This window comes from Phocoena phocoena, chromosome 7 (genome assembly GCF_963924675.1).
Source record: "Phocoena phocoena chromosome 7, mPhoPho1.1, whole genome shotgun sequence".
Lineage (NCBI taxonomy): Eukaryota > Metazoa > Chordata > Mammalia > Artiodactyla > Phocoenidae > Phocoena > Phocoena phocoena.
Window position 1 is genome coordinate 8,511,658 of NC_089225.1, and position 26,238 is coordinate 8,537,895.

At 39.7% G+C, this 26,238-nt stretch overlaps 1 protein-coding gene across 2 annotated transcripts in view; it reads right to left on the reverse strand.

The window, feature by feature from the left end:
• The window catches only part of CNTNAP5 (contactin associated protein family member 5), an 881,675-nt gene that overhangs the window by 265,837 nt on the left and 589,600 nt on the right, over window positions 1–26,238 (reverse strand). For both annotated transcript variants that reach the window (XM_065881152.1, XM_065881151.1), the window contains exon 12: window positions 10,063–10,182. In XM_065881152.1, coding sequence (XP_065737224.1) covers window positions 10,063–10,182 — 120 coding nt within the window. The remainder of the gene's footprint in view (window positions 1–10,062; window positions 10,183–26,238) is intronic.

Here is a 26,238-nt window from a genome sequence, read left to right on the forward strand (position 1 = left end):
ACGTAACTTGAAAAAACTAGGAAGTGTCAGCGCTGGGATGCAAACCAAGCACAAGTTCTTACCATCAATGCTAGATTGGATAGATGTTTGTTGATTATGTGGATTCAAGGGGGAGCCTTGAGAATGGTGATGGGCAAAGGACAGTCATAGGAGAAAAGAATGAGGGCTCGGTCTAAAGAAGGAGGTGAGGAAATGACATTCCAGAAGAATAAAACTGGATAAAAGGCATGAGAGTTGGACAGAATACTCATAGGTGGCACGGAAAAAGCCGTGTGGAACCGTCCCCACAGACAGTCTAACCAGCAAATGTCTCTTACCAGCTTCCCTTTACAAGCAGATACAAATAGAACAAACTCTTGTGCCCGGAGCAGGAAAGGCTGATTGTCGCTCCTGAGACCTGAGTTCACCTGCTGTGAATAGTTATAAAAAAAGACTCCCAGACAAAGGGTCCCTCTGCTTCCCTTACTTCACAGAATGTGGAATCACAAGCTGCTAGTACATCTTGGGCTTTTTAAATTCTTTGGAAGGTCTAGACTGACTTTTAGTCATTATCTCTCCCCGGAATCCTGGGCTCAGAGCAAAAGTGAGCAAAAACAAGCAAGCTTTCTGGGAGACACATTTGACTCCCACTTGTTATTTCATTCTTCTGATCAAGAAAAGTGCTTGCCCAATGGTAATCTTGTATTAGAACACACAGGTGAGCCAGGAGCCCTCAAAGGAGGCAAAGAGCCCTTGGTTACAAGCTCACTGCATCGCCACACCCATACCACCGCTGAGCTCATCAAGATTGATTTTTTCCTCTTTTCTCTTCTCTGCCTAGCCTGGGACAACTATCTTTCAACTTCATACCTAAGCCCTATGTCTCCAGCAAAGCTTTACTTGATCACTCCTGCCTCTGTATTCCTTCAGCATTTAGATCTTCCTATGATGATGGAGCTGGGTGATCGTGATCTCTATTTCCGGAGCTCTTAGATAATGCCAGGTATTGTACTGAGCATATGAGGTACGTTGCTCATTTAACTTTACTTAATCTGCACATCAACCCACTGAGGTAAGAGTGACTGATCGTCCCCATTATGCAGATGAATAAACTGAGCCTCATGCCCAGGATCCCATGGCTGTTGAGTATCTACAGGATAATTGGATGAATTAAATATGGAATAGGATGGCCTAAATGGAAGGGCTTGAAGAGCTGGAAGTTAAGTATGAGGTCCTAGGGCACAAGGGTCGGTGGTTTATAGTGGCTTATACAGCACAGAACACAGGGGAGCCTGAATATATACTGGTTGTTTGGACTGTGTCCTGATCCCCACCCACCAAGAGGAAGGGCTCTCCAGGTATCTGCAATAAAAATGTGCTGTGAAAAGTCCATCAAGAAGGGGTCAGGATAAGCCTTGTGTTCAGGTCTTAAGAAGAACAGCTCTTTTAGTCACTGACCAGTCCCCCCACCACCTTAGAAGTGGGGAGACGGATATGGAAGGAGACATTAAATGCCATACACTGTGCTAATCACCTTATATAGATACTTCCCAAGGTCCAGAGTCTTCAGGTGCTTGCTAAAAATGTTACTTTTGATCGCTGTCCTAAACCTTACTGAATAAACATTGCTGGGAATCGGCCTCAGAAAAGGCATTTTAAACATTCGTGTCAGTTCATTTTGCAGAGAAATAAAATTTAAGAACTTTTGTTTCATATAATTCTCATCGAATGCTCAGAAAATCATGAAAGGTGGATATGATTATCCCAATTGATAAATGAGTAAAGTGATGCTCCAGGAAAGTATGATACAGACCTCCTTCCTTCAGGGTCACTTCCTTGAAGAGCTTTCCACTGTGGCACTGACCGATGGATGGAGGCAGCACAGGCCAGAGGAAGGATGGACACATGGGTCTTTTTTTGTTTGCCTTAGAGCATCTGTGTCACCTGGGCTAGGAACCCAGGCACGGGAATCACAGATGTAGACCCAGCTGCTGGCTTCACTATTCGCTCCTTGCAAGAACTTGGACGAGCTATTTAGCCTCTCAAGCTTTCAGTGCCCTTCCCTATAAAATGGAAAGAATGGCACCTTCTTCACATGATTGCTAGAAAACCTGAATGACCTCATGGATGTAAAATGCCTAGCATGGCACCTCCAACAAACAGATGCTCAATGAAATGTTAGGTGTTTCTAGGACAAGATTCAGCTCAGAGGGCATTTCAAGCACATCTTCTCTGAGCACTGTCCCCAGTCTCCTCATGTCCCTTGATTTAACCACCGTGTCCTTTGTACTCTTTCTGCACCATCTATTGGCTTCTATTCCATCTTCCACACCAGGCGGAAAATATCTGTTTACAAAGTCTGACTCCCTTTCTGAACTGTGAGCTCCTTGAGGACAAGACAAGCATCCATTCTGAAACCTTAGGGCTTATCTCCATCAGTGCTGAAAATTTTATTTAAGTGGCTTATCCTGGATGGCCAGCTGAATAACGGATAATGTAACGGAACCCATGAACAAATAATTGTGGAAATGAATAAATGAGAGAATTAAAGAATGAGTAAATAAATGAGAGTTTAATAAAGGAATTCAAGAAATGTTAGTAAAGGGGGGGTGAATTTATGAATGAGCAAATAAGTCAATGGAAATCACATTGCAATCATTCTCCCCACCCTTGTGCTGAGACTCCTGTCCTTACCCCCTGTGGTTGGAGCCAACCGGCGTGCTAAGCTGGTGTGAAAGGCATTTCTCTTAAGTGCCTGTGAAAACGCATGGCAATTCAAAGGTGACAGTGCTTTACTTTCTGGGTAATGCTACAGCTTTTTGACTTAGTAGTTTTCTTTAATGGCCCAGTTTAGCAAGAGATTATGCCACCTGCCGCCAGTCCAGAGAGACCCCTTGAAAACTTGGGCCTTCCACACAAGCAGATCCACTCCCCAGCTTCACCTAAGAGACCAGCCTTCTGGAAGCTCTATGTGGTCCCTACGCCTTGGCTGACAGCATGATGTATTAAACAGGGAGACAGACATTTAAAAAAAGCTTCCCTCTTCTAAGCTGGTGAACGACCATTCTTCAGCCCCAAAGAGTCCTCTGGAAAACACTTGATTTACAGAAAGAAAATTGTCCCTCTGGAATAGAAGCAACAACACAAGGATTATTCCAACTGGCTAAACTGCTAGCGAGCCACCATGCGTATGTCACCCATGAGCGAGTCTCAACCGAGAAAGGATGCTTGGGCTACCAGGGACACAGCCTGTGGTCTCCTGTCCAGATCGATCTGAACCTGCTGCCCACAGAGAAGCGACATGTTTCCAAAGGAAGGGGGAAGAAGAGAAGGAGAAACACCTACATTTTCTCCACCACTTGCTCTGTGTCAGTCACTCTCCAACATTGTTTAAATGTTAACTCATTTAACTTGACTAGATACCAATCATAAAAAGCTATTGTCATCACCCATCATGTACAGAGGGAGAGACTGAAATACAAAGACCAGGGGCCTTGTCTGTGGCCCCTAAATAATTATAATAGATAATAACGATCATAATTTGGAGGATGTAATAAGTACCAGACATTGTCCTAAGACTTTTAATTAATGCATATGAACACATTATACAACAATGTCCTTCAAAAATTGTAAGCCATGAGTAAGGAGCTTGGAGTTTGCACAGGTAGAAGGGGAAGGGGATGAGGAAGCATGGTCAGATCTGTTTTTAAAGCATCACTCTTGCTGTTGTGTGAATTATGAATCAGAGTGGGAAAGATCCGGGTGTTTTCTTACCACAAGGACATGAGATGATAAATTCTGTGGACTTGGGGGACCGTGTCTTAATCACTTCTATATCCTCAGTGCCTTGTCAGTGCCTGGCCAGAGCAGACAACCAATGCATAATGATTCAAATAGAAGAAGGTTGTCTCCCATGCTTTAGACCCCTTTTATAAGAAGTACTGCATACCAGACATAGCAAAAAACTTAGATCTGATGGCTCTAATTGGAATCCTCTTCGTATAACTTACTAACCTCATTAGCACATTTGTAAAAAGAGAACAATATTCCAGCTACTTCACAGTGATGCATCTTGAACTAGTCCTGTGCCCAGTAGATATCTGGCACAGTTTTACAGCCTGTAATCAAGTCACAATTTTTTGGCAACAGTACTTCTGCAATGATGGCTATCCAAAATATGATTAAGAAAACAAACTTGAGAACTTGAGCCCAGCTTGTCCTTGTAGAAGAATTTGGCAGGGCAATGGAAGCTAATACTTCCTTTTTGGGGTGTGTGTGTGTGTGTGTGTGTGTGTGTGTGTGTGTATGTGTGTGTGTGTGTTAGCAGTGGAGTGTTCGGGGGTAGAAATCAGCCAATAGGAGATACCAAGACAAAACTTAATTACAAATGCACATGGGACCAACAATTGAATTCTACTTCTCTTGGGTGTAAAATAAAGCTGCAGAAAATTAACAATGCACTAAGAAGTTTAGGGAGAAATAAATGTGCCATAAGTAAGTGGTCTCATCCTATGTCATGGGTAACTCTTGTTTCCTGTACACTCGCATACCCTTGTGCAGGCCATACATAAAACTGTAAACTCAGTGATGTTGCTCTAACTTTGGGAAGCAAGGCCAACAACTCTTAGACCAAACTGAATGGACACATTCCTTTCTTTCTGTCAGTGACTTGGATGATAATCTATTACCTGCAATCCCACTGCATACTTATGTACAGGAATATTGGAGAGACTTTAATTGCAGCTTCTCTGCCTACTCCATTATGCATGCTTTGATGAGTTTTAATGAAGCCAGAGCCTGCTGCCAAAGGAGTGAGAAACAGAGCCTCATAATAGCAAGAATGTTAAGATATGGAAACTTGCAAGGTGGTTTGCAAATGCATTAGGAGCTCTTTGAGAAGGAAAACAAGTTTTGCTTTCAAGATTTGACTAAACCGTCCTTGCAAACTTCTTGCAATGCCTGATGATAGCTGTACAGGTCTAGATACATGAAACGGCATTGTATCCATCAAGACGGGAAATAACTGTGTATTTGCCCTCCCCTCCCCTCCATGGGCCTGATGGTGGGAACATCTCCTTTGTTACTAGCTCTATAGTACAGTATATTCTCATAATTTCTTCTTGTACATTCATCTCTTTGTAAACAGTCCCTAATGTAAGCCAGATCCGGTCCTCCAGAGAGGGGAACAGTGCTAAAGACCGTGTATAACCTGAGGATGGTGGCTTGTTGTTGGTACTCAGAAAGTTGCTCATCTTGCCTTCAGGGTCACCTAAATAGTCTGGCATGCTCAAGAATGATCTGATAAAAACTGGAGTTTGGGATTAACGTATACACACTACTATATATAAAATAGAGAACCAACGAGGTCCTACTGTATAGCACAGGGAACTCTACTCATTCTGTAATAACCTGTATGGGAAAAGAATCTGAAAAAGAATGGATATATGTATCACTTTGTTGTACACCTGAAATTAACACAACATTGTAAATCAATTGCACTCCAATATAAAATAAAAATTAAATTAAATTGAAAAAAAATCTTCTTTTCCCTGGAATTAACATAGCCGATTTCCTTGCTGGGAAACTATAGTTCAGATTATGGATCTTCAGAAACTTCTGCTTGTCCCTAATCAAGTCACTGTGATCTTTTTATTTTCTAGTCATTCAGGTACATGCATTTTTCAGTGTTCTAAACTAGCAACTCATCCTGGTGAGTTGGGTGGTCCCCACAAACGTGCAGGATCAAGGGACCCTGGAACCTTGTTCCTGACATTCATTTGCTCTTCCTGGAAATGCCTTCCTTTGTGTCTTCTTCTGGACAGTTCCTACCCTCCATCCAGCTCTTAGCGACGTTTCCTGCCTGCCTGATAGCTCTTCCACGAGTGGCTGGTTTAGGTGCCCCTCTTGTGGGCTCTCAACACACACTACACATGCGCTATCCTTGTCAAGATAATTTAATTGTTGCTGTGTCTTTTCCATGATTAGCCTGTGGAGGAGACTGAAATAATACTGTTATGTGTTGAACTGTGTCCCCCAAAATGACCGCTTAAAGACCTAACACTCTGTACCTGTGAATGTGCAAGGCCTTAATGGGAAATAGATTCTTCACACATGTAATCAAATTAAGATAATGTCATACTCCATTAGGTTGGGCCCTAAGCCGACATGACTGGTGTCCTTATAAGAAAAGAGGAAACAGACACACAGACATGTGAGGGGAAAATGTCACTATGATGTAATCACACAGAAGCAGGGAGACAGTCCCAGGGATGCAGAGATCGAGGGGCTGCTTCTAGGAGCCCAGGAGCACCCACGGGTCAAGCAAACTGCCAGACGCTAGGGAGAGGCCAGGAAGGAGACTCCCCTACAGGTTTCAGAGGGGTTGTGGCCCTGCTGGCACCTTGATTTTGGTCTTCTACCCTCGAGAACTGTGAGACAATAAACTCCTGGGGTTTTGGAAGCCACTCAATTTGCGGAATGTTGCTAGACCAGCCCAAAGAGACGAAGACAGACACGATTGTGTACCCTTTGCAGTTTGTGCAGTGCCTGAAATGTGCAAATTTACATTGAGCTGAAATGAATTGTACATCATTTAGAGATGTTAAAAGTAGGCCAAGTGTGTATTCCTGAAGAAACTTAACTCTATGTTTCTCATCCTTCTCTTCTACCCCCTAGTGTCAGAATGCAGCCTGGGTTATGGCACCCTGTCGAAACCTGTAGAAGCCTAGATTCAGTCCACTTTACCTATAAGCCTAATCACCCCCTAAGTTACTCCTATAATTTTTCCTACTGTCCCCATGCAGAGATCACACTGCCTTACACCAAAGAGGGCAGCTGCTCGCTGAGCACTCGTGGCCCTCATCTCTCCAGGATCACCCCGTTGTAGGTAAGATGCACAGACTTAAATCTCCCGGGAGGGGCAAGGTGCCACCTCACCTATAGAAATGAGGAACTACCCCCAGGGTACACTGTAAAGAGAGATGCAAGGCAGCTGGGATTCAGATTTACAGTTTTCCACAACTAAAACCCGCCCTTTACCCTCATGACATCCATTTGCAAGTATCTGCAGACTTAGGGGAAACTTCTCCTTTTCTCTGGAACCTCAAATGATCTCTCAGGGAGTTCTAAATGAGGGAGGCCTGAGGGCCCACTTAGCTCCAGATCCTTATTTTTGAGATGCACAGCCAGGCTGGGAGCACCCAGCCAACTGGCACAAAGAGCTGTAAGAGAGAGAGCCCAGGTTCCCTGCGTCCTAGCTTGGTTTACACTCTCTGTGTTATGCCCCAGGAATACCTCTGTAAAGTGCAGAGACCAGTGGCTTTGTGCTCTTAGAAACCGGAGTTAAACACACAGCAAGTCTTCTCTGGCCATTTCCTCCTTCCTTCCGTTTCCCCTTCTCCTCCCTCCCTCCTCCTCTCCCTCCCCCTTCCTCTCTTCCCTGGACCACTTTGTCACACTTTTCCTAGTGTCGTAAGTCACTCACCTTTAAGAACAGTTAATACTGACAAATAAAAAATTACATTATCATTATATTTAGGCATTAAAAATGTTTTTCAGATAAATATGGATATAATTCGCCTACACAGAAGTTTGCTTTTACTTTTACAGGTATTTTAGGAAAACAAAAACAAAACCAAACACCTATATAGTTTGCAATTGCATGTGACCAGAAAAGCATATTTCAAAGAAATCCCCAGTCGTGCACAACGCACCCTATCAATTTTGGGACATAACTCAGAGGTCCTGATGCCTTCAGCATCACATCAGCAAAACGGCAACATTTAATATACATAAACATTCATCTTTAGCCATTCCTGGACAACATATCAAACATAAATCCCAAGAGAAGTCTTTCCAAAGAGAGGCAGAGCATTTCATGTAAATGAGATCTATGAATCAGTGTCATTCTACTTACATTATTTTGGAGAGTTAAATTTGTCAAGCTATATTTAATGTATGTATTTTAATTTCAAACTATATATTTTAATGAAAGTAGGATGTCTATGCTTGTGTCTTAAATGCATGGTGTAAAAATATACATTTAAGAACCTATACATTCATAGAAAAACACACATATGCATTCATAGCAAAAAGTCCCAAGGAAATTCTAACAATCAAATAGCAATCCCTGGATTGCGGTTTGTAGGTGACTAACATTTCTTCAGACTTTTCTTCTTTTCCTTAAAGTTTCCATAATTAGCATTGATTATTTTTATAACAAAAATAAAAGCATGGCTTCAAGCAAAACATAAGCAATACAAAGTATCCAATTAATGTTTTAGTGATATAGATTATTGCAGCACCAGAAGGTCTTGTTTGCTTCCTGAGTCTTGACTATTAGTCCCAGGATTTATTATCTCAAGCAAGTCATGAAATTCTCATGTGCTCTTTCCTTCTATGTAAGATAGAGTTAAAAATATCCACCTCATATTTTTGTTGCCAAGAATTAAAGAGATGGTATTTGTAAACTCTCAGTTCAGTTCCCAAAGATGGTAGGAGCTGAGTCATTGATGCCATTACCACAAATCCTCTTATTATTTGTCACACCCATCACTCAGCAGGCACTGATCTCCTTTGCCTTGTTCTGCAAGCAAAACACTTTCTCCTTCTTTTGTAAATTGTGGACTGGGGACAAACTGCATCAGAATCATTTGGAAAGCTCAATAGAAGTACATTTACTGAATTTAGAATTTCTGGGTCTGCAAAGTCTATTTTTAGCATGATTCCCCAGAGAGCCATATGTTAATTAATTTTGAAAATAACCAAGATCCACGGAGAAGCCTACTTCTTGACCAGGTTGTTGAACATTATAGGCTGGCACAACCATGAAAAGAAAACAGCAACGCGATTTCTAATTATGTTATAGGGCTATTGAGAAGCAGCTAGCATACATCTTGAAGAGATAAAGTATGATGGAAATGAAATGAAATGACATCCAATTCCATGTAACTAGCATTTTCTGAAGAAAACCTGTGGCCTTTTGTATTCAGATGGGCAAATTACTGCTAAATGTCCTCAATCACCATTTTGGCAATGGCTTGCTTGCATTTCTACCTGTGATACTGCATGCTATTTTCCCTGATTTTACTGCCTCATGAATGACAATGACTATGCCTTATTTCTCTGCATATCCTGTGTGGCCAGGACAATGTCTGACTATAGACAGACCTCCACAGATGTGGTCACCCTGTTGCAGCGAAGTCTGGGGCCTGAGGACTCAAAGAGCCTTAATAGGTTCCTACTTTTCTTCTTCACTACATGATTCTGCTGGTGTCTCCGAAGGCCAGTGCTCAAAACAAACAAACAAACAAAAAAAAATGTGTATGTGCCAGCTGACATTCTAAACAGAGGGAGTGTTTGCATTGCTATATTTTTAAATAAATATTATATCAGGTTTGGGGTGTGGAATTATTTTTTTAAGAATAAATTAGTGATCACATGCTGCTTCTAAACCCATGTAATAATTGGTTCTTAATATGTCCGTAGGCACTTTAGAAAAAAGTGGCAAGATATTATGAGATTGCCAGGGAAAATAGAAATAGCTCAGTGTTTTGGTTAGGCATCTGTGGGATAACTACCCTGGCTAGTTACAGCAATACAGATGATTTTGTTTCATCCTCACAACTCTAAGAGGCAGGAACTACTATTTCCATTTCACTGATGCAGAATTGAAGCTCACAGTGACCCTCGGAGTCACACGGTCCTCAGAGCCAGACCTGAATCAAGCTTTCCCACTTCCTGAATCAGGGCTTTCTATTGATTTTAACTTTTGCTTTTTTGTCTGTTGGGTTATTTTCCTTCTCTTTCTGTTTTTGCATTTTAAGAGAGACATGACCTTGTTCCGCCCTGCAGAAAATGCTTGATATTTAATTCTTGGTTCAGTGGAACCTTGTCAAGACCATTAATAGGTTTTCTTCTCTCATGAAAATAACCTAGCTGCTAAATCCTATTATTTACCTAAATACCATTTCCCCCCTGAAGTTGGTCCTTTAAATTTTTATTTATACAAGTGTCCCCTTCCAGTGGATTTCCCTTTGCATCACGTAGTGACATGAAGGGTGAGTAGGAATTCCGCACCCTTACCTGTGATGTTGCAGTACACTTGGAAAGGTCCCAGGGTCCCACTGCCATCTGAGTCGATGTAGAAGAAACCAGCTGTGTTGCCGTGGTGCCTGTACACCTCGCAGGATTGCTCATAGAGGGCTGGAAAGACACAAAGGCAGCAGAGAAGAAATTTGGCTTGGCTCTGCATATCCCTTTGGAGGATCAGTAACTCCTACTTATTATATTTACTTTCAATTGTGATTTCTTTCCTTTCTCCTATAACCTCAACTTTCTCCCCAAGCCTTAACAAACTAGCACCCCAATGTTTGATGGGCTTGCATCCTCCATTCATCCTAATGTTCATTCTTCTAAACAACTCCGAGTTTACATCCTCCAAAATGTCTCCCCTTCCCTCTTAAACAGCCCTTCCCTATGCTGATGTGTCTGTCCTTCCCCTATACTTGCACAGCTGTGAAGTTAGGGCATCATACACTGTTCTGTCTCCTGCAATAGTTACAGAATCTTTAAGAGTGGTGGCAGTGTGTAGTGTGAGGCTGTGTTCCAGCATCTAGCAGAATGCCACACTCACAGTGGGAGATCAAAAGTTAAAAATGTACAAACAATAAATGCTGGAGAGGGAGTGGAGAAAAAGGAGCCCTCTTATTAAACTGTTGGTGGGAATGTAAATTGGCGCAGTCACTAAGGTGAACAGTATGGAGGTGCCTTAAAAAACTAAAAATAGAGCTACCATATGATCCAGCAATCCCACTCCTGGGCATATATCTGGAGAAAACTCTAATTCAAAAAGATACATGCACCCCAATGTTCATTGCAGGGCTGTTTACAATAGCCAGGTCATGGAAGCAACATAAATGTCCATCAACAGAGGAATGGATAAAGAAGATGTTGTATATATATATATATATATATATATATATATACACACACACACACACACAATGGAATATTACTCATCCATTAAAAAGGATGAAATAATGCCATTTGCAGCACCATGGATGGACCTAGAGATTATCATACTAGGCGAAGTAAGCCAGATAGAGAAAGACAAATATCATATGATATCACTTATATATGGAACCTAAAAAAATGTACAAATGAACTTATTTGCAAAACAGAAACAGACTCACAGACAGAGAAAACAAACTTATGGTTACCAAAGGGGAAAGGGTGAGGTGGAGGGATGAATTAGGAGTTTGGGATTAATATGTACACACTCCTAAATATAAAATAGATAACCAACAAGGACCTACTGGAGAGCACAGGGAACTATACTCAATATTTTGTAATAATCTATAAGGGAAAAAATATGAAAAATAATATATATATATATATATATATATATACACGTATATCTGAATCCCTTTTTTGTACACTTGAAACTAACACAACATTGTACATTAACTATACCTCAATAACAAAATGTTTGATTAGTGAATGTAAAACTGAATATACAGTCATGACTTTTCATTTATAAAGTAAAATGACACGGTCTTATTTCTATATACCCAGAACTCAGCACAATAACTATCATATAGTAGGTGCCCAATCAAGTTTAGTCCATTTTGACTTAACAAGCATTTACTGAGTTCCTCATATGTGTCAACAGTGTGGTGGCCACCGAACAACAGACCAAGGATGTGGCAATGAGTCTGTGCCTTAGAAAGCTCGTAGCCTGGTTACAGCCATAAAGATCTTTATGTGCTCAGAGAGAGGCAGACACAGCTGTCCTGAGATGGGATACTTTGAGCAGTCTGAAAGTAAAAGAAATTTATAAATCTCATTACACCCACATGAATGAATTTGGTAGGGTGGAAAGGAGGATCTGCTGCTTCACACATGAGAAAGTAGACTGTTGTCTGATGCTTAAGACAAAATAATGTAGCTCAGAGCAGCAGGTACACGTCCAATATTATGTCATCCTCCTGTGTTGAAAACACTTCAGTGGCTCCTAACAGTTTTAAAGATAGAGCACTAACTCCTCACCTTAACTACCATGCCCCTGTGACTAATGTCCCAGCCCAGGAATACGAAGCTGTAGTTTGACATGATCAAGTGTGAGGAGTGCTTCAAATAATTCATTACAAATAAAGTTCTAAAGCTTGAGAGGCTTTGACTTTGTATAAATTAGAGTAAATTCAAGGTGATCCTTGTACTCATGTAATTCTCTCTTGCAGTCATACACCATTTCTGAAGCTGTGGGTCCATGGGAGGGTCAGTTTGCACCCTGCATATTGAGCATAACATATAGCTTAAACCTGGCCTAAACCTGATAACACACCAAGGTGTGTGTCACACATCTGATAACACACCTGGCAACCTTTAAGATAACTCATCAGCATCTCTTGGAATTCACGCTCTCCCCTTGAGTGTGGTCTAGACTTACTGACCCGCTTCTGACAGAAGATGATGTCATTGTCAAGACCAGGTTGTAAAAAGACACATGGCTTCCAACTCGGGTTCTTCTGGAGCACCTGCTTTCAGAGAAACCGACTTCTAGGTCCTGAGGTAACCCTTTGAAGAGGTCCACAGCATGAGCCTGGAAGCTTCTCTCCAGAGTTTTAACTGAAGTGACAGTAGCCCTGGCTGACACCTTGAAGGCAGCCCCATAAGACTGGGCCAGAACTACCCAGCCAAGTTGCTCAAGGACCCACAGAAACTATGAAGTAATAACGTCTGTTGTTTCCAGAGGATAACTTTTGCTGTAATTCATCATGCAGCAGTAAAGAGCTAATATACTCTCAAAGCATTAATTATCTCATGTGGTTATAGGCATTAAAAAAAGAGTCTATCTAATACAACTGAAGTAAGGATTCAGAGATAACCCATGTTCAACACTTAGCATAGTACTTGGCACGTAGGAAGTGCTTGACAACTATAAACTATTATTATGAATGTTAAATTGTTTCATGCTATGTCACTTCTTATTCTTTGTCAATGTTTTGCTTACTTAATTTTTTTTCATGAATCACAAGACTTGTTAAGAAAAACCAATAGGCCTTACCTCCCTTCTGTGCAGAGATGATGACATTTATTTCTTAGCTTATTCTTTTGGTATTGACTATTGTATCTCTAAATTGTGTGTCTATACTGCTACTTCTTGATTTTCCATATTTATAGGTCATCTATTCACTTACCAATAGGAAAGATGAGAATTTAGCTTTTTTCATCATCTCTCCCCACATACAAAGAACTTTCGGTTTCCACATACTGCCAATATAATAGGATCACAATTTTAGTTAGATTAATCATTACTGTTTATGCTAATACAACAGAAAGCATGCTATTCACGAATGTGGTTGTTTCCTTTCCTGAACACAATTTCATTTTTCTAGAAATTAATAACTGTCTTACGTTTCTTCTCATTTGCCTTATTTTCTAGGTATATATCACAAATTTAACTACAAATTCACTAACAACTCTCTAAAATGCCTTCCAAAATATTCAGGTGAAAACTAATTTAAATGGATACCTATGAAGAGAGAAAGAATGGGAGAAAGGGGACAGGGACAGAAACTAGGCCTTTCTGAATATGCCATATTTTTAACTTTGAATCAATATAAATATTCTTAAAAACAAAAAAACAAAATTAAATATACTAGAAGAAAAGGTGCAATTCATAAATATGGAAAGGAAACTAAATGAATTTAACTACAAATTATTTCAAGTGATATTTAAATTCAGTATTTTCTTCTTAACTTTTTATCACAAAAAATCCAAATACATGCAAAGAGCACAGAGAGTAATAAAATAAACCTGATATCACAACTAGCTTCAACAATAACCACTATTTGGTAATCTTGTTTCATCTCTAGTACCTGCGTTATCAGTTATGCATTGCCACGTTCCAGACCACTCCAGAACTGACTTAAGACAACAATCATTTCATGATTCTGCCCTCAGCAGAATGAAATAAAGACCAATGAAATAAAGGATTAGAAAATAATTATCAAGGATTGCTAAATCATTAGATGAAAAGTTGAGGGGGTCCTTTTTTAGTGGATGGATTAAATTAACAATACCCAAACTCACCGATCAATCTCAACACACCCAAAAGTGATTATCAAGATGCCTGCAACGTGAGGTAATAAGAAATATACAGCACCACCTAAGATACATTCTTGCCAAAAATTTGAAGTTGAATCTAATCAAGCCCTGAGATTTAAACACTAACTCACAGTAAGAGGTAAAGAAACACACTCAACATTATAAAAACACAATCAGTTAAATTCAGATTCTGGGAACATCTGACTCAGTCTCTTCAACAAATAAATGGCAAAAAGGGGGATAGAAATGCAGGAAACATATCAGTCAAACACTGTGTATGGACCTTGTCAAGATCCTGATTCCAACAAAGCAAAGACAAAATTAAGAGAACCAGAAAAATTAAAATCAGATTTAGTATCTTTAAGTATTTTTAAAATTTTGCTTGGCTATGATAATGGTAGTGTGGTTATGTTCTAAAAGATAAAACGTTCATCTTTGTCAGAGATACATACTTAGGGATTTGTAGTAAAATGATTATGTCCACAATCTGTTTGTTACAATACTTCATCGAAAACAAAGAAGGACATAGTGGAAACAAAAATGGTAGCCTACTGATAAATACTGAAACAGGGGAGGGTACATTGGGGACAATTATACTATTCTATCTTTTTGTGTATGTTTGAAAACGCCTCTAATAATTATTATTATTTTTAAAATATTTGGACATTTCAGGTATTCTATGGATTTCAACTTCTTTGAAAAATTATCTTCTGGATCATTCTGACCTGTGGCAATCTGGACTGGTATGCTTCCAACCTGGCACATAGCTGTCTCCTTTGGCCATCTCCCCACCATCATGCTGGACATTCCCTCTTGAAATTAGCTTCTTCCCACAGCATAATTCCCTCGAAATCCACTTGAGTTGTTTCATGCACCAATAGTTTTTTTCTGTTTAATTGCTGAGTGGCAGCCCATGGTATGGATATACCACAGTTTGTTTAGCAGTTAACCCATCATAGGACATTGGGTCATTCCCAGGTTTTGGCTGCTTCACTGGCGGCATGTTTAACAGTTAAGCCATTGTAGGACATTTGGGGCATTCCCAGGTTTAAATCCCCTGGAGGCTTTCCTCACCCCCCCCCACCACCTTTGAATACTCTCTTTTTAACAGCATACAATTCTTGATTCATTGATGAAATATATCTCTAAAATCTCTGAAAATATTAATTGTAATATAGTTTTTTAGAAAAATTTCTTTTTTCTGTGTACATTATTTCCTCCAAGGTAGGGGTGTGTGTGTGTTTATGTGCTCACGTGCTTAATTGGTTTACTTGTTTTGTGATTATTTTGGTCTCTGTTTTATCTGGCATGTTAGACTCTTTTCTGGGATGTCAGGTAATCTTGTGTGGTCCTCTCGTATTCAACAGTGGTCAGCACTAAGTGTCAGCACTAAGCAAACATTTGTGGTTTGCCCTCCATGGGCTTTATTGTAGGGTTAAGTGGCTGGACAACTCTGTGGGAAACCCTCATGTTAATGTCTGTAGGGCTTCTCCTTTGGTCTTGCTAGAGTCTGTGATTTAGAGGGATATGTTACATGAGATTTGGAAGGTGGAAGTGACACCACACACATTCATTTTACGCCTGTGAGGTCGATGCAGGGCATGAGATACTGTTGCAGATGACACACATTGCTGCTTATCTTCTGACTTCAGTTGCAAATGTGGGGCAGCCAAGCCAGCTGGTATTGCAGATGGGCTATCTCCTCCTTTAGCTTCCCTAACTCCTGGCCAGGTGCACCTTACATCTCTTACAATCACCTCATTATTAAAGTTGAAGGTTGGGAAGTAGTAAGGGGCAAGGTGGATCAGCTGCTGACTGACAGGACCATTAAAAAAAATCAATTACGATTGTTTACGTGAAGTGTTAGGAGGAAGTGAAAGTAAATTCATATGTTCAATTCATCAACACTTCCAGGAAGTACAAGCATGCTACTTGTTGATTAAATTGTTCTTTCTCTACTGCATGCCTAACACACTATATAACAAGTACTCTATACACACATATTGTAAGACTACTGATTTTTCAGTTAACTCTAGCCTCTGAGAAAAGTAAACAAAAGAGACATGGTTCTGATCTCAAGTAATTCAGGCTCCTAAACTCATCAAAATTAATCCCAATACAGATAGAAAAATTTAAAAGACCAATTCCTATAAAAGAAAAAGATATTTAAAGACTACATAAGAAAAAAATACAGCAGGATCCAATTTTTTTCCTTAGATAATTCTTTAAAGAGCAGATAATCCTTAATGCTACTTATCCTTCTCCAAAAATCTTCCAAATGTGTTATATGAAGTAAGTATAAAGGTGATCCCCAAACCTGACAGACCATACAGAAAGAAAAATTACAGCCTCACTTATGAATATAAATTTTAAAATTACAAAAATATTGGCAAACAGTACACGACAGCATATTTAGAAAGGAAATTACGACCATTTTGGGAGCTTAATCCAAAAATGCAGGCGTGGTTCAATATTAGAAAATGTACTCTATATATAGTCATCATAATAGGGCTAAGGAGAAAAATGATATGATCTCTCCACTCATTTAAAAGATAACTAACGTGAAAACACTAGAATTTCCCACTCAGGTCAGAAAAAGAACAAAAACAAGCATCTTCATGATCTCTACTAATATTTCACATTGTGTTAGAGTTTCAGTCATCGAAATTAGAAGAGAAAAAACAACGGGAGACATACAAATTAGAAAGGAAGAAGTTATACTCCTTTCATGGATAATCAGATTACATATCTAAAAATACTAAAATAATCAGTGTAAAATAACTAAAAACAAAAGTTGTAAGCTATAAGATTAACATATGGAAATCAATAGCTTTCCTCTATTACAGGCAAAATTAGTTAGAAAATATTGATAGTGAACCCTCCTTTACAATATCAAGGGAAAGAAGAAAGAAAGAATGAAGGAAGACAGGAAGAAGAAACAAAAGAAAAAGGGAAGGGAAGAAGGAAGGAAGGCAGGCAGGAAGGAAGAAAGGAAGGAAGATCCCCAAGTGTAAATTTTATGTGAAACATTCAACAGCAAAATAAGAAAACTATAACATATCCCTAAACACACAAATAAACCTGAACATCCTCTTAAGATAACATTTCTCCCATAGTTAATGTATATATTCAACAAAGTGTTAACCAAGAGACCATTAGGTGTTTAGTTTGTCTGCTTGTTTTGTTTATTTGTGCTACACAAATTGATTATAAAGCTCATTTGGAAGAATGAACAAGCTAGTCAACTGAGCAAGGAAAACACAGAAAAAGAAGAGCTGGTGAGGCCAGCTTTACTGTATCTATATCTAATGTGGATGAATGGATGGATAAATGGATGCATGGATCAAGAGAACAATGGCCAGAACAGAAAATCCAAGACATCCAGGTGTACAGGGAAATTTAGTATATGATAAAGGAAGCAGCTCAGATCAATAGGGGAAAAAGTGACTTTTTAATAATTGGTGCTGGGAAAACTGGGAAGCCACACAGTAAAAGATAAAATCAGATCCACACCTCATACCGCAGATCAGGACCAAATTCCAAACAAGGGATTTAAATACCAAAAAATCAAATATGTACATATTTGAAATAAGAAAGAAATTCTTTATAACCTGGAAGCAGCAAAAACTTAACTAACAATGATTCAAAATCCAGAAGCAATAAAAGAAAATACAGATGAACTTACTTATATTAAAAAATAAATAAAGGAGAGTTTCAAGATGGCGGAAGAGTAAGAGGCGGAGATCACCTTCCTCCCCATAAATACATCAGAAACACAACTACAGGTGGAACTGTTCCTACAGAACACCTACTGAATGCTGGCAGAAGACCTAAGACATCCCAAAAGGCAAGAAACTCCCCACGTACCTGGGTAGGGTAAAAGAAAAAAGAAAAAACAGAGACAAAAGAATAGGGACGGGACCTGCACCAGTGGGAGGGAGCTGTGGAGGAAAGGTTTCCACACACTAGAACCCCTTTGCAGGCAGAAACTGCGGGTGGCAGAGGGGGGAAGCTTCAGAGCCATGGAGGAGAGTGCAGCAACAGGGGTGCGGAGGGGAAAGTGGGGAGATTCCCACACAGAGGATCGGTGCCGACTGGCACTCACCAGCCTGAGAGGCTCGTCTGCTCACCCGCCAGGGCGGGCGGGGCTGCGAGCTGAGGCTTGGGCTTTGGTAGGAGCGCAGGGAGAGGACTGGGGTTGGCGGCATGAACACAGCCTGAAGGGGTTAGTGCGCCACGGCTAGAAGGGAGGGAGTCCAGGAAAAGGTCTGGAGCTGCTGAAGAGGCAAGAGACTTTTTCTTCCCTCTTTGTTTCCTGGTGCACCAGGAGAGGGGATTAAGAGCGCTGCTTAAAGGAGCTCCAGAGACGAGCCGCGGCTATCAACGCAGACCCCAGAGATGCGCATGAGATGCTGAGGATGCTGCTGCCACCACCAAGAAGCCTGTGTGCAAGCACAGGTCACTATCCACACTGCCCCTCCCGGGAGCCTGTGCAGCCCGCCACCACCAGGGTCACGTGATCCAGGGACAACTTCCCTGGGAGAACGCACAGCGCGCCTCAGGCTGGTGCAATGTCATGCCAGCCTCTGCCGCTGCAGGCTTGCCCGGCACTCTGTACCCCTCCCTCCCCCTGCCTGAATGAGCCAGAGTCCCTGACCCAGCTGCTCCTCTAACCCTGTCCTGTCTGAGCGAGGAACAGATGCCCTCAGGCGACCTACACACAGAGGCAGGGCCAAATCCAAAGCTGAGCCCGTGGGAGCTGTGAGAACAAAGAAGAGAAAGGGAAATCTCTACCAGCAGCCTCAGGAGCAGCGGATTAAAGCTCCACAATCAACTTGTTGTACCCTGCAACTGTGGAATACATGAATAGACAACGAATCATCCCAAATTGAGGAGATGGACTTTGGGAGCAACAGTATATATATATTTTTCCCTTTTTCTCTTTTTGTGAGTGTGTATGTGTATGCTTCTGTGTGTGATTTTGTCTGTATAGCTTTGCTTTTACCATTTTTCCTGAGGTTCTGTCTGTCCATTTTTTATTTTTTATTACTTAAAAAAATATTTTTTTCTTAATAATTATTTTTATTTTAATAACATTATTTTATTTTACTTTATTTTATTTTATTTTATCTTCTTTCTTTCTTTCTTTTTTTTCTCCCTTTTATTCTGAGCCATGTGGAAGACAGGCTCTTGGTGTTCTAGCTAGGCATCAGGCCTGTGCCACTGAAGTGGGAGAGCAAAGTTCAGGACACTGGTCCACAAGAGACCTCCCAGCTCCATGTAATATCAAAGAGTGAAAATCTCCCAGAGATCTCCATCTCAACGCCAAGACCCAGCTCCACTCAATGACCAGCAACCTACAGTGCAAGACACCCAATGCCAAACAACTAAAAGGACAGGAACACAACCCCATCCATTAGCTCAGAGGCTGCCTAAAATCATAATAAGGCCACAGACACCCCAAAACACACCACCGGACGTGGACCGGCACACCAAAAAGACAAGATCCAGCCTCATCCACCAGAACACAGGCACTAGTCGCCTCCACCAGGAAGCCTACACAACCCACTGAACCAACCTTAGCCACTGGGGACAGACACCAAAAACAACGGAAACTATGAACTTGCAGCCTGCGAAAAGGAGATCCCAAACACAGTAAGATAAGCAAAATGAGAAGACAGAAAAACACACAGCAGATGAAGGAGCAAGATAAAAACCCACCAGACCTAACAAATGAAGAGGAAATAGGCAGTCTACCTGAAAAAGAATTCAAAATAATGATAGTAAACATGATCCAAAATCTTGGAAATAGAATGGATAAAATACAAGAAATGTTTAACAAGGACCTAGCAGAATTAGAGAACAAACAAACAGTGATGAACAACACAATAAATTAAAAATTCTCTAAAAGGGATCAATAGCAGAATAACTGAGGCAGAAGAAGGGATAAGTGACCTGGAAGATAAAACAGTGGAAATACCTACTGCAGAGCAGAATAAAGAAAAAAGAATGAAAAGAATTGAGAACACGCTCAGAGATCTCTGGGACAACATTAAATGTACCAACATTCGAATTATAGGGGTCCCAGAAGAAGAAGAGAAAACGAAAGGGACTGAGAAACTATTTGAAGAGATTATAGTTGAAAACATCCCTAATATGGGAAAGGAAATAGTTAATCAAGTCCAGGAAGCAAAGAGGGTCCCATACAGGATAAATCCAAGGAGAAACAGGCCAAGACACATATTAATCAAACTATCAAAAATTAAATACAAAGAACAAATATTAAAAGCAGCAAGGGAAAAACAACAAGTAACACATGAGGGAATCCCCATAAGGTTAACAGATGATCTTTCAGCAGTAACTCTGCAAGCCAGAAGGGAGTGGCAGGACATATTTAAAGTGATGAAGGAGAAAAACCTACAACCAAGATTACTCTACCCAGCAAGGATCTCATTCAGATTTGACGGAGAAATTAAAAGCTTTACAGACAAGCAAAAGCTAAGAGAATTCAGCACCACCAAACCAGCTTTACAACAAATGCTAAAGGAATTTCTCTAGGCAGGAAACACAAAAGAAGGAAAAGACCTACAATAATAAACCCAAAACAATTAAGAAAATGGTAATAGGAACACACGTATCAATAATTACCTTAAATTCAAATGGATTAAATGCTCCAACCAAAAGACATAGACTGGCTGAATGGATACAAAAGGAAGACTGGTATATATGCTGTCTACAAGACACCCACTTCAGACCTAGGTACACATACAGACTGAAAGAGAGGGGATGGAAAAAGATATTCCATGCAAATGGAAATCAAAAGAAAGCTGGAGTAGCAATTCTCAAATCAGATAAAACAGACATTAAAACAAAGACTCTTACAAGAGACAAAGAAGGACACTACATAATGATCAAGGGATCAATCCAAAAAGAAGATATATCAAATGTAAATATTTATGTACCCAACATAGGAGCATCTCAATACATAAGGCAAATACTAACAGCCATAAAAGGGGAAATCGACAGAAACACAGTTATAGTAGGGGACTTTAACACACCACTTTCACCAATGGACAGAGATGAACTTAATTGATATTTATAGTACATTCCATCCAAAAACAACAGAATACACATTTTTCTCAAGTGCTCATGGAACATTCTCCAGGATAGATCATATCTTGGGTCACAAATCAAGCCTTGGTAAATTTAAGAAAATTGAAATCGTTTCAAGTATATTTGCCGACCACAATGCTATGAGACTAGATAGCAAGTACAGGAAAAAAAATCTGTAAGAAATACAAACACATGGAGGCTAAACAACACACTACTTAATAACCAAGAGATCACTGAAGAAATCAAAAAGGAAATCAAAATATACCTAGAAACAAATGACAATGAAAACAAAACAATCCAAAACCTATGGGCTGCAGCAAAAGCAGTTCTAAGAGGGAAGTTTATAGCTATACAAGCCTACCTTAAGAAACAAGAAATATCTCTAATAAACAACCTAACCTTACACCTAAAGCAATTAGAGAAAGAAGAACAAAAAAAAAAAAACCCAAAGTTAGCAGAAGGAAAGAAATCATAAAGATCAGATCAGAAATAAATGAAAAATAAATGAAGGAAACAAGAGCAAAGATCAATAAAACTAAAAGTTGTTTCCTTGAGAAGATAAACAAAATTGATAAACCATTAGCAAGAATTATCGAAAAAAAAGAAGACTCAAATCAATAGAATTAGAAATGAAAAAGAAGAAGTAACAACTGATACTGAAGAAATAAAAAGGATCATGAGAGATTACTACAAGCAACTATATGTCAATAAAATGGGCAAATTCTTAGAAATGTAGAACCTGCTGAGACTGAACCAGGAGGAAATAGGAAATATGAACAGACCAATCACAAGCACTGAAATTGAAACTGTGATTAAAAACCTTCCAACAAACAAAAGCTCAGGACCAGATGGCTTCACAGGTGAATTCTATCAAACATTTAGAGAAGAGCTAACACCTATCCTTCTCAAACTCTTCCAAAATATAGGAGAGGGAAGATCACTCCCAATCTCATTTTATGAGGCCACCATCACTGTGATACCAAAACCAGACAAAGCTGTCAGGAAGAAAGAAAACTACAGGCCAATATCACTGATAAGCACAGATGAAAAATCCTCAACAAAATACTAGCAAACAGAATCCAACAGCACATTAAAAGGATCATACACTATGATCAAGTGGGGTTTAACACAGTAATGCAAGGATTCTTCAATATACACAAATCAACCAACGTGACACACCATATTAACAAATTAAAGGAGAAAAACCATATGATCATCTCAATAGATGCAGAGAAAGCTTTTGACAAAATTCAACACCTATTTATCATAAAAACCCTGCAGAAAGTAGGCATAGAGGGAACTTTCCTCAACATAATAAAGGCCACATATGACAAACCCAGAGCCAACATCATCCTCAATGGTGAAAAACTGAAAGCATTTCCACTAAGATCAGGAACAAGACAAGGTTGCCCACTCTCACCACTCTTATTCAACATAGTTTGGGAAGTTTTAGCCACAGCAATCAGAGAAGAAAAAGAAATAAAAGGAATCCAAATTGGAAACGAAGATGTAAAGCTGTCACTGTTTGAAGATGACATGATACTACACATAGAGAATCCTAAATATGCTACCAGAAAACTACCAGAGCTAATCAATGAAGTTGGTAAACTAGCCGGATACAAAATTAATGCACAGAAATCTCTTGCATTCCTATACACTAATGATGAAAAATCTCAAAGTGAAATTAAGAAAACACTCCCATTTACCATTGCAACAAAAAGAATAAAATATCTAGGAATAAACCTATGTAAGGAGACAAAAGACCTGTATGCAGAAAATTATAAGGTACTGATGGAAGAAATTAAAGATGATACAAATAGATGGAGAGATATACCATGTTCCTGGATTGGAAGAATCAGCATTGTGAAAATGACTGTATTACCCAAAGCAATCTACAGATTCAATGCAATCCCTATCAAAATACCAATGGCAATTTCACAGAACTAGAACAAAAAATTTCACAATTTGTATGGAAACACAAAAGACCTCGAATAGCCAAAGCAATCTTGAGAAAGAAAAACGGAGCTGGAGGAATCAGGCTCCCTCACTTCAGACTATACTACAAAGCTACAGTAGTCAAGACAGTATGGTACTGGCACAAAAACAGAAATATAGATCAATGGAACTGGATAGAAAGCCCAGAGATAAACCCATGCACATATGGACACTGTATCTTTGATAAAGGAGGTAAGAATATACAATGGAGAAAAGATGCCTCTTCAATAAGTGGTTCTCGGAAAACTGGACAGCTACATGTAAAAGGATGAAATTACAACACTCCCTAATACCATACACAAAAGTAAACTCAAAGTGGATTAAAGACCTAAATGTAAGGCCAGACACCATCAGACCCTTAGAGGAAAACATAGGCAGAACACTCTATGACATAAGTCACAGCAATATCCTTTCTGACCCACCTCCTAGAGAAATGGAAATAAAAACAAAAATAAACAAATGGGACCTAATGAAACTTAAAAGCTTTTGTACAGCAAAGGAAACCATAAACAAGATGAAAAGACAACCCTCAAATGAGAGAAGATATTTGCAAATGAAGCAACTGACCAAGGATTAATCCCCAAAACATACAAGCAGCTCATGCAACTCAATATCAAAAAAACAAACAATCCAGTCCAAAAATTGGCAGAAGACCTAAAGAGACATTTCTCTCAAGAAGAGATACAGATTGCCAACAAACACAAGAAAGAATGCTCAACATCATTAGAGAAATGCAAATCAAAACTACAATGAGATATCATCTCACACCAGTCAGAATGGCCATCATCAAAAAATCTACAAACAATAAATGCTACAGAGAGTGTGGAGAAACGGGAACCCTCCTGCACTGTTGGTGGGAATGTAAATTGATAGAGCCACTATGGAGAACAGTATGGTGGTTCCTTAAAAAACTAAAAATAGAACTACCATATAACCCAGCAATCCCACTACTGGGCATATACTCTGAGAAAATCATAATTCAAAAAGAGTCATGTACCAAAATGTTCACTACAGCTCTTTTTACAATAGCCAGGACATGGAAGCAACCTAAGTTTCCACCAGCAGATGAATGGATAAAGAAGATGTCACACATATATACAATGGAATATTACTCAGCCATAAAAAGGAATGAAACTGAGTTATTTGTAATGAGGTGGATGGACTTAGAGACTGTCATACAGAGTGAAGTAAGTCAGAAAGAGCAAAACAAATACCGTATGGTAACACGTATATATGGAATCTAAGAAAAAAAAGAAAGAAAGAAAAAAAATGGTCAGAAGAACCTAGGGGCAAGACAGGAATAAAGATGCAGAACTACTAGAGAATGGACTTGAGGATACGGGGAGGGGGAAGGGTAAGCTGACACAAAGTGAGACAGTGGCATGGACATATATATACACTACCAAATGTAAAATAGATAGCTAGTGGGAAGCAGCCACATAGCACAGGGAGATCAGCTCAGTGCTTTGTGACCACCTAGAGAGGTGGGATAGGGAGGGTGAGAGGGAGGGAGATGCAAGAGGGAAGACATATGGGGACATATGTATATGTATAACTGATTCACTTTGTTATAAAGCAGATACTAACACACCATTGTAAAGCAATTATACTCCAGTAAATATATTAAAAATAAATAAATAAAATTTAAAAAAATAATATGTAAATAAAAATAAAAGTATTTAAAAAAATGAAACACCTTCTGGATGGCAAAAGATACCATAAACAAATTAAAAAGACAGATTTACAAAATGGGAAATATGACTTATAACATAAAGCATTAACATTTCTTTTTTTTTTTTTAATTTATATATATATATATATATTTTTGGCTGTGTTGGGTCTTCGTTTCTGTGCGAGGGCTTTCTCTAGTTGTGGCAAGCAGGGGCCATTCTTCATCGCAGTGCACGGGCCTCTCACTATTGCAGCCTCTCTTGTTGAGGAGCACAGGCTCCAGACGCGCAGGCTCAGTAGTTTTGGCTCACGGGCCTAGCTGCTCCGCAGCATGTGGGATCTTCCCAGACCAGGGCTCGAACCCAGGTCCCCTGCATTGGCAGGCAGATTCTCAACCACTGCGCCACCAGGGAAGCCCTTAACATTTCTTAAATATTTTTAAAACTAACATAAAGATGAAAACGGCAACAATATGTTGAAATACACTTTGAAGATATGAACAGATCGTTAACAGAAAAATAAATTAAAATAAATCTAAAACAAAGGAAGAGGGCTTCCCTGGTGGCACAGTTGTTAAGAATCCTCCTGCCAATGCAGGGGACACAGGTTCAAGCCCTGGTCTGGGAAGATCCCACATACTGCCGAGCAACTAAGCCTGTGTGCCACAACTACTGAGCCTGCACTCTAGAGCCCACAAGCCACAACTACTGGGCCCGTGTTCCACAACTACTGAAGCCCACGCACCTAGAGCCTGTGCTCTGCAACAAGAGAAGCCACCACAATGAGGAGCCCACGCACAATAAAGAGTAGCCCCCACTCTCTTCAACTAGAAAAAGCCCGCACGCAGCCATGAAGGCCCAAGGCAGCCAAAAATAAATAAAGTATATAAATTTATAAAGAAAAACAAAACAAAGGAAAAGATTTCTCACCTTGCTCATAACAAAATATGCTAATCAAAACTGGACTGCCATTTTTCATGAATCAAATTAGCAATAATCCAAAAGATTGAGAACATACACCATTGGCAAGTCTGTGGGGGAAAACACACTCTAATGTATGGATGAGGGGATAAAAATCATGCAAATGCTAGGTGTGAAATTTAGCATTATGTAGCAAAATTACATGGGATTTAACTTTGACCTAGAAATCTCACTTCCAGTGACCTGGTTCAAGAAACACTGGCCAAAAAAATTTTTTTATAGACTGAATGTTTGTGTCCCTATGAAATTCATATACTGAAGCCCTAACCTCCCAATGGGATGCTATTAGGAAGTGGAGCCCTTGGGGGAGGTAATTAGGTCTATATGACATCATAAGGGTGGAGCCACCACAATATGATTAGTGCCCTTATAAGAATAGGAAGAGAGATAG